Consider the following 16,018-nt stretch of genomic DNA (forward strand, 5'->3'; position numbering starts at 1 on the left):
CTGAGTATTTCCAGCATTTTCTGTTTTTGTTTCAGATTTCTAGCATCTACACTATTTTGCTTTTGTTTTGTAAGATCAGTGGTAACTGAGTGGGACATGCTGGCACCTTAAGGCCTGCTCATTACTGCCTTATTCTCAAATGCAAACCAGGCCAGTACCAGGAGAAGCCCAAAGCGTATGACTGAAGGGGGAAGAACTCTAATAATCGGAACATTTTTTCCCACTCCTGGTTGGAAAGCCTCACTATTATGTATCATTCCACCTGGTGAAAGGTATTTTGCTTTTAAGAAAGTTGAGTGAATGACAGCCCTGGTTCAGAATTGGGCTGAATTATCAAAGAATCGAGCACTCAATTTATTGGGGTTAATTTTTATTTGTCTTCGGGCTTCTACAATGTTATGTATAATTATTTTAAGCAAGTATTTTCAATAAGACTGCAAAATATAGGCTTAAAAATTACTGTTGCCATAATTAGTGGATGAAAACCTCCCATGTTTATATGGCATTCATTTGTTGGCTTTTTTATCTGTGGTGTTTGTTTACCTGTTTACAATAAATGGGTTAACATGTAAACAAAACAATTGTCAGATATTGCATTCCTCTGCTTTTATCACCAAAGTTCACACACTAAGTGCCATAGGAACTGGGATTGTTCTCCTTAGAGCTGAGAAGCTTAAAGGGAGATTTAATAGAGATGTTCAAATTTCTGAGGGAGATAGGAAGAATCGGTTTCCATTGGCAGGAGGGTTGATAACCGAAGAACACGGATTTAAAATATTTGGTTAAAAAAAAGGAGGGAGATGAGGAGATGTTGTTTTTTTAACAGTGCCTGACAGGGTGGTGGAAGCAGATTCAATAATGACTTTCAAAAGGGAATTGGATCTTATTGCAGGGATATGGGGAAAGTGGGATTAATTGTTGGCTGTTTCAGAGAGCCAGTTCCGGCGCAGGCATGATGGGTCAAATGGTCTCATTCTGTGCTGTATGATCCTGATTCTAGGAGCCCACGAGGCCTATGTTAATGAAGGGACCCTCCCCTCCCACTCCGATTCTGTGTTCTGTGAATTGTGATGGGATCAGCAGTGGGGGTCCAGGACGAGTGGGCTCATCTCAGCACTTACAGGTCTGCACAGGCCAGCAATATTAAAATCACACTGCTAGCTCTCACGGGTAGGCTAATGGCTGCATCTATAACAAAACGGCAGCACTTATCATTCTAGCCACCATTTTATTGCAGACATAGAGCTGAATTTTACTAGCCCTCTGGGGATGGGCTGGGAGGCGGGCGGGGCCCCTAAAATGGCGAGGGAGGGTGGAGGGGGGTGGAATGCCCATTGTCTTCCCACCAGCAGCGGGGGACTCCTCTGTCATGTGGGGAAACTGCCAGGTAAATCCTGGCGGCCTCCCAGCATGCTTGGGATTGGGGGGGGGGCTCCTATTCAGGCAGTCTTTGGCCCATGATGGGGCCTCCCCGGCGGCAATGGTCATCTCCAGGACAGCAATGCCGCCTGCCCTCACCAACACCACCCCCCCCCACCCCGGCCAGGACCCAGTGCCCCCAGACCCCAATTACTTTGTTGTGATGGTACTGTCCATCCATGGTGTCCTCCTCTTCCAGGTGCAGTCGCGGTGGTGCTGCTGAGGCTGCTGAGCAGCTGGCCTTCTTATTGGCTGGCAGCTCCTGGGGGCAGCCGGCCGGCCATCCTTAATAGGGAGATGTCGCTGATGAGATAGGGTCAAAGAGTCATAGTGTCATACAGCACAGAAACAGGCCCTTCGGCCCACCGTGTCCATGCCAGCCATCAAGCCTATCTATTCTAATCCCATTTTCCAACACTTGGCCCGTGGCCTTGTACACATTTCAAGTGCTCATCTAAATACTTATAGATGTGGCCCTGATTCCCACAGACCGCCAAAGTCGGGTTACCCCCCCACTTTTGGGCCCATCGGTGGACCTCTGCCGTGATAACAAAATCCAGCCCATTGACTTTCAGCAATGTGATTTACTCACAAAGAAGTGGAATGAAACCCTCCCTTGAGCAATGTCCTAAAATAGATTCAGCATCAGTTATTCAAGTGAAGCAGATACGCTCTCCCACTTTGCAACCCTACACTGATTTACTTGCTTAGCTGATCTCCGCCTTTGTGCAGCTATTATTCATATTTCATCCTCTTGGGAGGCTGTGCCCGTCCTTTGAGGACAGTCCAGTAAAAGGCAATGCCAATCAGGCAGAAGGCGGTCACTGTGTAGATATACTCAGCATGGAGAGGGAACGGGGTGCCACAAATAGGATACCACTGTGCACCATCTGGCGGGGGCTTGGCCCCTGGCAGGCAATGCCAGTCAAATGTCCCCTCATCGTAGTCACTAGCACAGAGGTAGGCCCGCCTGTACAGGGTCTGCCCCAGTGGAGAGGTCAGAGCTTTCGATGCATTGCAGGGGCCGAGAGTTTCATGGAGTCCGACAGAAACTTGCTGCTCCGGTTTGGCGATAGTGGCAAGGAGGATGAAGAAGAGATAGTTGAAAAGGGTCCCCTGCCCTGCTTCATGCTGCAACCAGGACATACCGTCAACCCTGCTCAGATTATCCTGGCTGCCATTCCGATCCGCAGTCCACACAATGAAAATGTAGATTGCTGATGATGAAATAAAGGAAAACTGGTTAAATTTACAACAGCAACAATTCAGGAGAGCATTCAGACAAAAACTGACACCGAGCTGAGGAGGGAGATATTAGGACGGGTTACTTAAAAGCTTAAGCAAAGAGGCAAGTTTTAAGGATGGTCTTAAAGGAGGAGAGAGAGATGGGGAGGCAGAGAGGCTTGGAGAGGAAATTCCAGAGCTTAAGGTCAAGACAGCTGAAGACACAGATACCAATGGTGGAACGATGGGAGTGGGTTTGTGTAAGAGGCTAGAGTTGGAAGAACACAGAGTTCTTAGGGAGGTTGTAGGTCTGGAGATTAGAGATAGGGAGGGATTTAAACACAAGGATTAGAATTTAATATTTTTAAATTGAGGCATTGATGTCGGGGAACTAATGTAGGGCTATGAGCATGGGGGGGGGGGGGGGAGAATGCTGGAATGGGATTTGGTTTGGGTTATATTACATCAAGTTCACATTATATAAAGAACACGGCCTAAACAATTAAAAAAAAGGAGACTAGATTAGGACCCTTTGAGTCAATTCTCATTTAGATTTGCCAAAGGCTCTCATACTTCAGTTGGAAAATGCATTACTGGTGTGGTACTGAAGAATGTGCCCAGGAACATCTCAGGTTCACTCCCCGGACATTTGGCTCATCTTAGCTGAGCCTTTGCAATTGGTGACCACCCCCCTGGCCAAGAAAGGGAATAATCAGACCCTGAAATTCCACTGGTGATTTCCCTTTCTCCCACTGTAACTTAGGTGGGTGACAGATGGAAACCCAGAGGCACATGGGAGACCAGGAGAAACCTTGGAAAAGTTCAGGGCCTTAGTATTCCTGCTCCCAATTGCTTTCCAAGGAACCCCAGGAAATTGCATGTGTGGGGTGTTTGAAATTAACTTTAACCAGCAATTCTATAAGAAAAGCCATTGGGCTGAATTTTTAGGTTAAAGGGTGAGAAACAGGAGCCAGGACTGTTTCCAGGTTCCGAACCCACACCCGGGGGGGATAGCAATCACTCGTTGGAATTTTGACTGTGCACCCTCTTAATTGGCATGGAAATAGGTTCCGTGTCAGCCTCCTTCGGTGCTGTAAATAACTCTGACTCTGACTTTGACTCTGTCCAATCAAGGGTAGCAGGTGGGCTCTTGAAGCTGGAGGGCCAATCAGAAGTCTTCCAGCTTCAGAGGAGCAGTTGGCTGCAGTAAAAGGTTAGTAACTGAGAGGGCGCTTCAATAAAACATCTAAAACTTTAATTAAAAAATACAAAAAATGGCCAGGCCACCACTGTAGGGGGGCAGGAGGGGGTGAGGGAGGAGGAGGGAATGCCCCTCAACAGGGGAGCCTTTGGTGCTACATCACCCATCCAGGCAGGAAGGGCCTGTAGGCCTGCATGAAGTGCTGGCAGCCAGCCTGATACTGGGTGCCCACCTCCAGGCAGTTAAACTGCCCCCCTGTCGTGTCAGGAAACTGAAGGCCAACTGGAAAATCCCAGTTGGCTTCCTTAATCCTTGGTTATCAAGGCTCTTAACGAGCCTAGTTGCCTGCTGCCTCATCGGGGTGAGCAGCCTTGCCAGGCCCCGAACCTGCGTCAGCCAAAATGGCCAGCGTTGAAAACGGGGTCGGGAAACCAGCATGCCAGCTGGCCTTGTAATTTACGGACCCCGTTTGCCTCTGTTCCCGACCTCGGCGGTGCCCAAAAATGCAGCCCATTGTTTCTGAAGCTGACAATAAGCAGTGAATCAACTGGTTTGACGTTCCAGTAGCTCTTGCATTTCTGTGCATTCTCTGCAGCACAAGAGTTGCTTCATTTTGAAAATGCCAGAAATTGCAAACTATCAGACTTGAGCTAATTACTTGTGACTGCTTTCTCATCAGGGGGTCTCCTACTAGGCAAGACAATCATCTTCACTGATTGAAGTCATCCAAAACTCTGCTTCCTGTGTCCTAACTTGCACCAAATCCCGTTCACCCATCACCCCTGTGCTCGCTGACCTACATTGGCTTCCGGTTAAACAATGCCTCGATTTAAAAATTCTCATCCTTGTTTTCAAATCCCTCTATGGCCTTGTCCTCCCTATCTCTGTAATCTCCTCCAGTCCCACAGCCCTCTGAGATATCTGCACCCCTCTAATTCCGGCCTCTTGAGCATTCCTGATTTTAATCACACCACCACTGGTGACCGTGCCTTCAGTTGCCTCGGCCCTAAGCTCTGGAATTCTCTTCCCACACCTCTCTGCCTCTCCACCTTGCTTTCCTCCTTTAAGAGTTCCCTTAAAACCTACCTCTTTACCAAGCTTTTGGTCATCTGACCTAATATTTCCTTCTGGGCTCGGTGCCATATTTTGTTTCGTAATGCTGCTTTGAAGCATTTTATTTCATTAAAGGCACTATACAAATACAAATTGCTGTTGTTATTGAGGCTTTGCAAATCTCATTTGATTGCTACCTGTATGTTCAGTGCTTCCTAACAGAGATATATAACCAGTCAGTTCATCAGTTCACATGTTGCAGTTATTTAAATCCAAGTCGTAGCAGTGAGCCAGAACTTGATGAGACCTAGCAGCCCACGCAAGATATAGATTCCCAGTTAAAAAGTTCTGGACAGAAAACTAAAAATCAAAGGACTGTGTTGTTATGTTGGATGCAAAAATACAGTCAATATATCCGTGAAAGACGAGTACTCCACTGTTATCTGCTGATCAACTTTTGCTTCTGTATAATCCTGCTTCCTAATAAATCTACATTATTAGTTTTTAATCTGAGCTGAAAGGTCTGTTGGATTTGGTGACTTTTGCCTGTTTGTAAAATGTAAGAATAAACAATCAGCCTTTAATTCTCTCTTAGATTATCTCTTGGTGCTATTCACTAACACAGGTAAGCATTGGGCCCTGTAATTGTAAAATGGTGGTTAACACTACAGTTATCATGGAGTATATTGAGGTGTCAATCATGGCTCAGTGGCAGCACTTGTGCCTCTGACTCAGACAGTCAGGGGTTCAAGTCCCACTCCAGAGGTCTGAGCATGTAATCTTGGCTGTTGCTCCAGTCTGGTACTAAGGGTGGTGCATCTTTCAGATGGGACATTAAACTGAGGCCCTGTCTTCACTGTAAGGTGGATGCAAAAGGTCCAACATCACTAAAACAGATTAACTAGTCAATTATCACATTGATTCTGGGAGCTTACTGTGTGGTAATTGGCTGCTACATTATAAGAGTGACCACGTTTCAAAAGTATTTCATTAGCTGTAAAGAACTTTAGGATGCCGTAAAGTCATGAAAGGTGCTATATAAAATGCAAGTTCCTTGTTTTTTTACTTTGGCCAACAACAACCCTGAATTTAGTGGCAGAATGGTGAGGTGAATGTGTGGCTTTGTTCCTACCAGCTGCACAGAGAAGCATCTCCAGATGTGCCTTTCCTCACACCAGCACCAGCAACTGAGCTGGATCAACAATGCAAATGGCTGCCAGCTCCACTTTGTCTATTCCAATATTACACTAACTTCCTGAGTGACTGCTCAAATAACCCGAACCCTAACCCTATCAATACTCATTTGCAGAGGAACTGAGCCTGCTGTGACAGCTGCCTCCTGGCTGACTCATTCCTCCTCACAATAAGTGCACAACACTGCACAAATCCAGGGTGCTGACAAATTGCAACTATGGATGACTTATTGCGTCAAATATTCTGTCCTCCCCACGCCTCTGAAAGAATTGACTAATCTAGGATGCCGGTCCAAAGATGGTGCAAACCCCTGCAATGTCTCACCCATGGACTCGCTCTTGTCTCAGTGAGTCAAAGGCTGTTTGAAGTGGGTAGCATTACAATGATACTCCTGCCTTTACCCCAGGAATCAGGAGTGGAAACTTGGGCTAATATTTTGTCTGCTTAGCCATGAGTTGAAATATCACCACGGACTAGGACCTGGTACCTTAGATCAGTATCACACCAGCCGGTGTATTTACCAAGTGAGCCATTATGAGAACTTATCATTAAGTACGAAAATTGCTAGACTGTTGGTCACATGTCAGGATTTTTTGATCATTCAAATTCTTTCTGGGGAGAGAAAATAAAAGTTAATTTGAATGCTGGATTTTTTTAGAGCATGGTGTATTCTGGTGGTTAGGATGCTAAATAGAATTTTTTTTTTCTCAGACACTAAACAATCAGCAATTCATTTTAGTCCTTCGATCACTGCCTGTGAGATAACAAGAGAATGACAAAGACACGGAGAGAATTATATTGAAACAACAACACTGTGAGATGCCATTTATTTAAGTCAAGGTGGGTGTGGGTCAGTGTGGCGTGTTATTTATCTTGTATTATTATGCAAAACTAAGTAGTACTGATTCAATTAAGTGAGTCTCGTTATCAGGGCTGTTCTATATGTTAAATTTACTGTGCAATAAAGCAGTTTAGCATTTTGTATCCAGCCTTGTCTCATCAAGTGTCAGATTTGGGGAGATTGAAGAGGCATTTGTATGAAAGATGTGAATATCTGGTTCAGATTACAAAGGGGTATTACTGGATCACACTATCTTGTCAAGAGTTAGATGGCAACATGAGCCACTCAGATCATTTATAAAAGCAAATGAAGCCAGTGAACCCGAGGAGTTACCTACAGCAGATGCAAATTTCTAACACCACATTGGAATTGTCAGCCAGCACAATGATGATTCTTTGCAGCTGCCTGTCCATGAGTGCATGTGATTAATAAGTCACGATCTGCAGATTTCAGCAGATTTCACCTCAGATGGGTAAAAAGATGTCAGTAATGTATCCTTTGTGGTCCAGTACTCTATTTATTGTGGGGGTGAGTTGACTTTTGTATTTGCTCTGAGACCTGCTGCTTGTTGTGGAGCATTAAGTGATAACCTGCCAAAGTTAGTTCATGATTTTTATTTATGCTGAAATTAATTGTTAAGCAATCAGGCTGTGGGAGGCATATCATTTCCAAAAACTGTCTGGGCTGGTTCCTCATACTTACCCAGCTGCACCATCACAATATTCTCTGTGTGTAATTTATAAAGGTCGTGTGGAATATGATACAAAGGCAAAAACTGAGTGACAACAGCCAATGGAAATGTAAAGACACCAGCCAGCAAGGCAACTGCTATCTCCTTGAAAATCCCAGAGGACTCGGCTTTGGAGGCATTTCCAGTGATTGTTTTTCTGTGAGAAGAAACAGAAAAGGATGTTTAACATTAAATAACTATAGGTACAGTTGCCAACTCTGGTTGGGTGCATCCCTGGAGGTTTCATCACATGAACCTCCCTGTCAAAAGGCCCCACCCCCCTCCCCCCATAGTCCCACCATTGGTCCATTCTCCAGATGCACTGTCTTCCCATGGCCAATTGGGAATGGAACAGACTCCTTGTTAACCAATTGGATTAATCTTGATTGTTGGTGAAGCATTTTTCCCATCTTTCACATTTTTATAACTAATAAATGAATGTGTAAAAAAAAATGAGAAAGCACATAATGTTGTTTATTGCCCCTTTGACCTGTCTCATAGGTTGCTTGCAGCAGTGTCCTGGCAATTAATCTTCAATTCCTGGAGACTGCAGGACAACCTGGAAGGTTGGAAACCTCATGTGTAGGGTCAAATGTGCATTCTGATAAGCTGCCTATTGCCTCCGTGATCCACCTGTGGCACAGTCTCTGTGAGAAGTATATTTGCTGACTTTTTAAAAATATTGATTGTTGAAAAAGGTCAGAAGACCACTGTATTATTTATCATCATGATGGTGCCATATGCAAGTAATATTCAAGCATAATCTTTATCCCCCATTTCTTCTGTCTCTCCTGTAGACACTGTCTCTTTCTGGGGTACAATTCCACAGGCACCAGCAACTCTCTGCTACCTCATTCTGGTAGCCATTCTTCATGTGTGAGGGCTGGAAGGCTATTTGATCTTGGATGTATAACAGTTGAGCTAAATTCTTGAATCACCCAATAAGTATAGGTATCACTGAATAACCATCAGGATTCAGAATGCTGGTTGATCTTACACTCTTCGCCCATGGGAGCAGAGGCCAATTAAAGAGTCATCCCAACTGTCAGCTTGGTTCAGATCTGAACACAATTAATGCCATCGGGTGTTTGTCAACATGCAAACACAGATTTGTCAGTTCAAATTTACACACGGGTCGTTTTAGACCTGCTACAGTTCACATCTGCAACTGCATCAACTCAACCCATCCAATTATCTCATTTAAAAAAAAAGGCTGCAAATTGTTGGAAATCTGAAATAAGAACAAAAATTGCTGGAAGTAAACAGAAGGGCAATCAGCAGTAGTCAGTTTTTGACATTATGGGGGTGTATCCTTCATCAGAACTGAAGGCTACAAGAAAAAAAATGATGATCTAATTACATATATAATTATGTAATACAGAAGCATGTGCATGGTGTAGGTTCTGTACTGAATGTTTCATAATAATTGTACAATCTGGAACTGCACTTGTTGTGTTGGCTAAGTTGGTAGTATTTATGTCCCTGTTTAGACTGTCCTGAAGTCAACCAAAGCTATACTGCTATTGTTTTTTCTTTATACTGTGATAATACTAACCTTTAGCCTTTGCCTGTTAAGCAGGGAAGTATGTCAATTTGAAAGCAATCAACTGAACTGTTGAACTAAGGCTGACCCTAAAGCCATGGATAGTTTTAATAAACTTAATTAAATACATTCTAATGCATAAATTCCAGAAAACTTTAATCATTTGATAACGAGTGTGAGAAATTAATTATTTCTATAACAGAATTTTTTTTTCATGGGATGTGGGCATCACTGGCAAGTCCAGCATTTGTTGCCCATCCCTAATTGCCCTTGACAACTGAGTGGCTTGCCAGGCCATTTCAGAGGGCAGTTAAGAGTCAACCACATTGCTGTGAGTCTGGAGTTACATGTAGGCCAGACCAGGTAAGGATGGTAGATTTCCTTCCGTAAAGGACATTAGTGAACCAGATGTTTTTTTATGACAATCAATGATAGTTTGATGACAGTATTACTGAGATTAGCTTTCAATTCTTGATTTTTTTTATTAGTTAATTGTATTTATTAATTGATTGAATTTAAATTCCACCAGCTGCCATGGTGGGATTTGAACCTGTGTCCCCAGGGCATTGGTCTGGGACTCTGGATTATTTGCTCAGCAACATTACCACTACGCCACCATCTCCCCTGCTGTGTGGGTATACATCATCCTTTTCAATTGGTTCCAATGATACAGAAGCAAAGACAGACTAATAACTAAGGGTTTCACTCGATAGTGTAGCAAGGCCAGCATTTATTGTCCATCACCTTGTTGTCCTTGAGAAGATGGTGGTGAGTCGCCTCTTGAACCGTTGCAGTCCATGTGGTGAAGGTACTTCCACAGGGCTGTTGACCCAGTGATGTTAGTGATGTTGGCTGCAAATTCCAGGACTGACCCAGCGTTGTTGATGGAACAGTGACATCTGCCCAAGTCGGAATGGTGTGTGACGTGGAGGTGACAGTATCCTCGTTTGCTGGCTGCCCTTTATCTAAAAATTGAAAGAGGTCTTGAGCTCCTTTCGAGAGTAGCTCTTCCTTGGAAGTGCTGGAGCCCCTCAATCTCCCCTTACGTTTCTGTCCGTCCTCACGATGATATCAAAGCCCAAATACCCAGAGGCAAGTGGCAGTCTCTTAAAAAGCAGCGCTTCAGAGAATTCAGCCCTAACTTTATTTCAGCTGTGTGCCAGTAAAGATGCCATTATGAAAATTCAGTGCAGAATCACTTTCTAAGTTATACAAGCACCGTAAGTGCCAATGCGCTAAATTTATAATGAATCATCATGGGCTTTGTGCTGCATTTTGAGAAACTGTATTAGACTTTCAGTCAGCATTAAACTCGTCTGTAATTGCTGAAAGGGACTGCTAAAAAAAATCTGATCTTTCAGCAGTAATACCAAATTTCCAAAAGCTTTCACACAATAGATTGATTATATGATGGAATGAATCATAAATGTCATGCACGCTGTCAGCACAGCTGCAGGCACAAAGCCTAATGAAAATAACAGGGAGCAGGATACAGTTGCCTGGTGTATACACTCATCTGTGAAATAAAACTTCCTGAGCTATAAATAGCTGAATTAACGCATGAATTGATCCCTTCAAAAGGAAACTTGGCTAACTCAACTGACATTACCACTGGAGAAATAGGCTTATTTGAGTACATTGGCTAGGGGTGAGGGGAGAAGGGCGTTCTCGTATCTGGATTTCATTGCGTTGGTCGGATTTCTGCATAGTTAAGTGTTTAACAGCTAGGTGGGAATATAAACAGCTACAGCTTCATTTTGATCAAACGTCTGCCCGAGCTCAGTGATAGTGCCCTCCGCTCTGAGTCAGTAGTCATGGATTTAAGTCCCACTTCAGGGACTTTGGTGCAAAATCTAGGATGACACTTCAATAGAGTATTGAGGGAGTGCTACAGTGTTGCAGCTACTGTCTTTCAGATGAGATGTTAAACTGCAGCTCCGTCTGCCCTCTCATGTAGGCATAAAGGATCCCACTGCACTATTCAAAGAAAAGCAGGGCATTCTCCCTAGTGTCCTGGCTAATATTTATCCCTCAACCAGCATCACTAAAAACAGATTACTTGCTCATTATCACATTGCTGTTTGTGGGACTTGTTCTGTGCAAAATAGCTGCACATTTCCCACATTACAGCAGTGACTATGCTTCAAAAAATACTTCATTAGTTGTAAAATGCTTAAGATGCCCTGTGGTTGTGAAACGTGCTATATGAATGCATGTCTTTCCCAGCAATGCAATAGCAATACAATATAAAACCTTATTCGCCTTTCCAATGGCTTTGTCGCACTGCATGTTAACCTTCAATGATTTATCAATTATAAGCGATAGTTCCCTCTCTTGATCTATAACCTTTAGCAAATACCCCTATGGTGTAAACATGCCTGGAATTCTCCAAATCCAAATGCAGAACAGTTATCCATAGGAAGGACATCTGCCGCAGATGGGTCTGGTCCCCTAACTAACCAAAATTGCAATCTATTAATTTGGTCTAAGTTCCGACTGCCTGTGCATATGTTTGTGTCACCTGCAAGCTTGTGAATAGTTCCAAAAATGCCCTCATCATAATCATTAATGAAGATAATGATCAGCAATGACCCCAATACAGAGCCCTGCTGGACTCCACATTTAGCCTGGGCCCATGCAGCTTTACTGTCATTGATAATGAACATTAACAACCGTAATATCAACTTGCCCTCAAGGGCAATTAGGGATGGGCAATAAATGCTGGCCTAGCCAGCGACACCCACATCTCATGAACGAATGGAAAAAAATGTATATAGCGCCTTTAACACAAGAGCATTATCATGTGGAATTTAGACAACAAGACACATAAGAAGATATTAGAACAGGTGACCAAAAGCTTGGTCAAAGACATAGGTTTCAAGGAGCGACTCAAAGGAGGAGAGAGAGGTGGAGAGAATTGCAGAACCTAGGGCTCTGATGGTTGAAGGCACAGCCACCAATGATGGAGAGAAAAAATTGGGGATGTGCAAGAGGCCAGAATTGAAGGAACGCAGAGATCTTTGAGGGTTATAGGGCTTTTTATTTGTTTCATGGGATGTGGGCGTCACTGGCTAGGCCAGCATTTATTGCCCATCCCTAATTGCCCTTGAGAAGGTGGTGGTGAACTGCCTTCTTGAACTGCTGTAGTCCATGTGGGGTAGGTACACCCACAGTGCAATTAGGGAGGGAGTTCCAGGATTTTGACTCAGTGACAGTGAAGGAACGGAAATATAGTTCCAAGTCAGGATGGTGTGTGGCTTGGAGGGGAACTTTAAGATGGTCATCTCCCATGGGTATGCTGCCCTTGTCCTTCTAGGTGGAAGAGGTCATGGGATTGAAAGGTGCTGTTGAAGGAGGCATGGTGAGTTGCTGCAGTGTATCTTGTAGATGGTATATACTGCTGCCACTGAGTGGTGGAGGAAGTGAATGTTTAAGGTGGTAGATGGGGTGCTGATCCAATGGGCTGCTGTGTCCTGGATGGTGTTGAGCTCTTGAGTGTTGTTGGAGCCTCACTCATCCAGGCAAGTGGAGAGCATTCCATCATACTCCTGACTTGTGCCTTGTAGATGGTGAACAGGTATGGCGGAGACAGAAGATGGGCTACTCACTGCAGAACTCTCAGCCTCTAACCTGCTCTTGTATCCACAGTAATTATATGGCTGCTCCAGTTTGGTTTCTGGTCAATGGTAACCCCTAGGATGTTGATACTGGGGGAGTTCAGCAATTGTAATGCGGCTGAATGTCAAGGGGAAATGGTTAGAGTCCCTTTTGTTTGGGATGGCCATTTCCTGGCACTTGTGTGGCGCGAACGTAACTTGCCACTTACCAGCCCAAGCCTGAATGTTGTCCAGATCTTGCTGCATATGGACACAGACTGCTTCAGTATCTGAGGAGTTGCAAATGGTACTCAACACTGTGCAATCATCAGTGAACATCCTCACTTCTGACTATATGATGGAGGGAAGGTCATTGATGAAGCAGCTGAAGATGGTTGGGCCTAGGACACTATCCTGAGGAACTCCTGGTCTGGGGCTGAGATGATTGGCCTCCAACAATCACAACCATCTTCCTTTGTGCTGGGTATGACTCTAACCAGTGTAGAGTTTTCCCCCTGATTTTCAATTTAATTTGGCTAGGGCTCCTTGATGCCACACTCGGTCAAATGCTGCCTTGATATCAAGGGCAATCACTTCACAGGCAATCACTTCACCTCACCTTACAGGGGTAGCGTGGGCTGAAACCATGGAGAGAATTTGCACATCATGATGAGAATTTTTAAATTGAACATTGCTGGAACAAGAGATCAGAGAGCACAGGGATGGTGGGTGAACTGCAAATTAGGATACGGGCACCGTTTTGGATGAGTGTAAGTTTATTGAAGGTGCAAATTTTGTTTAATAATACTCCAGTGAAGTGCTTTGGAATATTTTACTATGTTAAACGTGCTATGTAAATGCAAGTTGTTATTGTTGTTATACTGAGGCAGGAAGTGTGTTAGAAATTCTTGTTATGAAAGTGCTTCCATTTAAAAACATTTTTTTGAGGACTTGTATTAAAACTGAAAAGAGTCAATGGATATGTTTTATTTTACCAAGTTCACCAAAAGGACAGTTGAGATGTTGTTTGAAAACCACCTGTGCTGGAAGTCATGTGCTTTGAACTCAGTAAACAACAGAACCCTTGGTAACCTGGGGGAAAATGGTTACAGAGAAGCCACATGTCAAGGTTTATGGAGGTCAGGAGGTCGACTCTCTGTTTGGGGTTTGGACATTGTTTTCAGTTTATAGAGAGAGATACAGCACTGAAACAGACCCTTCGGCCCACCAAGTCTGATCATCAACCAACTTTGGTTGGGTGTGAATTGTTTGAAGACAGTTGGTATTTTCCTGCCAAGGAAAACTAAACCACCCAGCTCACCTCATTCTCTACCTCTTTGAAGAAATCCTGCAAAGATCCAGTGTGGGAGAGCTAAAATCCTTGGTGCTGCATAGCTCCTCAGAATTTGAAAAAAATCCCGCACTTCAAGTGTGTGTTGGCGGAAATCCCTGATGCCACATTTCTTCTAGAAAGTGTGCTAGAATAATTCTTGACATCTCCAGAACGGACTGCTTCTGAATCGATCCCAGTGACCCGTCTCCGTATACCCGGACACCAGACCAAAAAAGGGACAACTGACTTCCTTCCACATCTTCTCTTTTTTTGTCAAGAGTTAGCAAGTATTTGGCCAAAGTAGTGTTTTTTTGTATTTTTTTGTAACAGACCTCTGCAAAGAGAACTTCTGTATTTCTTTTCCAGTGTGTGTGTGTGTGTAATTGGGGTATTTTAAAAAGGGAATTTTCATATTTCAATCTATGTGTTAATGCTGTATGAAAAGGGAGAGAACTTCCAAGGAGAGAAGAGAACTTCCAAGGAGAGAAGAGAATTCCCAAGGAAAGAGAGAAGGCCACAACCCAGCTCAGCTTTACAGCACCTCTTTAAAAGACCCTGATAAGTCCACTGTGTCAACTCATCTCATCTCCTGTCTTTGAAGAAAAGCCGGCTAAATAAATTCTCAATGCCGCCTGAAAAGAACTGTGCTAAAAGATCCCAGTGACCCAACTATGTGTACTCGGAGGCCAGACTGTATGCCAGTTTTGGAACACAACATATCTCACCTGCTGTTTCTTCAAGAATAAGCAAGTATTCAGCCCAGGTGTTTTTTTTGTCTGTAATAGAGCTCAAAAAACAAAAATTCCTTTATTTTTCCAGTTAACCGGTGTATGTGTATGTGAGGGGCTAAGGTAAAAAGGTAAAAAGCCAGGATGTTGTCAGGGTCCGTAGCCTTTGCTCTATCCACCGCCTTCAGCCATTTCTTGCTATCATGTGGAGTGAACTGAATTGGCTAAAGACTGGCATCTGTGATTCTGGGAACCTCAGGTGGAGGCTGAGATGGATTGTTTAGCATGTATGTAGTCCTGTGTTATAGCTTCTGCAGTGAGTACTGCTTGAGTGCACAGAGTGTGAAGAAGGGAGTTTGGTGAGTGAGGGATTTCAGTGAAGAGGGGAACTATAAATTAATTAAGAAAACTAAATTTAATTTAATTAACACAATACAGATGACAGGGCAGGTGATGTGTTGTGGCTGCAGTATGTGGGAGCTCCTGGATGCCATGGCAATCCATGCTAACCACGTCTGTAGTAAGTGTCTGCATCTTGAAGAGCTTTGGCTCAGAGTCATTGAACTGGAGGCTGAGCTGCGACACTATGATGCATCAGGGAGGGGGCATGTTACCTGGACACTTTGTTCCAGAAGGCAGTCACACCCCTTCAGATAGGGTCATCTGATTTGGTCAGTGGTCAGGGACAGGAGGGTGTGACTGTGAGTCAGGTAGGATCAAGAAGCTGGGAGTGGAGCAGCCTCAGTCCTTGCAATTGAGCAACAAGTTCGAGGTTCTTGCAGCTTGTACGGACAAGAGCGAGGGCTGTAGTATGGATGAGCAGACTGACCATGGCACCATGGTACAGGAAGCCGTTTAAGTGGGGGGACCAAAAAGGAAAGTAGTGGTAGTAGGGGACAGTATAGTGAGGGGGATTGACACTGTTCTCTGCAGCAAAGAGCGAGAGTCCAGAAGGGACATCTGCTCAGTGCTGGAGAGGAACTTAGAGTGGGAGGGGGAGGATTCAGTCATCATGGTCCATGTAGGTACCAACAACAGAGGCAGGACAAGGAAATAGCTTCTGCATCATCAGTATGAGGAGCTAGGCACCAAATAAAGAAGCAGAACTTCAAAGGTAATAATCTCTGGATTATTACCTGAGCCACGTGCAAATTGG

General features: G+C 44.1%; 1 protein-coding gene across 6 annotated transcripts in view; it reads right to left on the bottom strand.

The window, feature by feature from the left end:
* Positions 1 to 353: 353 nt before the first annotated feature.
* Positions 354 to 16,018, bottom strand: part of LOC137382793 (uncharacterized) — a 190,001-nt gene continuing 174,336 nt past the window's right edge. For all 6 annotated transcript variants that reach the window (XM_068055217.1, XM_068055213.1, XM_068055214.1 and 3 more), the window contains 2 exons: positions 7,635 to 7,819; positions 354 to 2,636 (listed from right to left, as the gene is read on the bottom strand). In XM_068055217.1, the coding sequence (XP_067911318.1) occupies positions 2,155 to 2,636; positions 7,635 to 7,819 (667 nt within the window). In that variant the 3' untranslated portion in view covers positions 354 to 2,154. The remainder of the gene's footprint in view (positions 2,637 to 7,634; positions 7,820 to 16,018) is intronic.

Source organism: Heterodontus francisci, chromosome 23 (genome assembly GCF_036365525.1).
Source record: "Heterodontus francisci isolate sHetFra1 chromosome 23, sHetFra1.hap1, whole genome shotgun sequence".
Lineage (NCBI taxonomy): Eukaryota > Metazoa > Chordata > Chondrichthyes > Heterodontiformes > Heterodontidae > Heterodontus > Heterodontus francisci.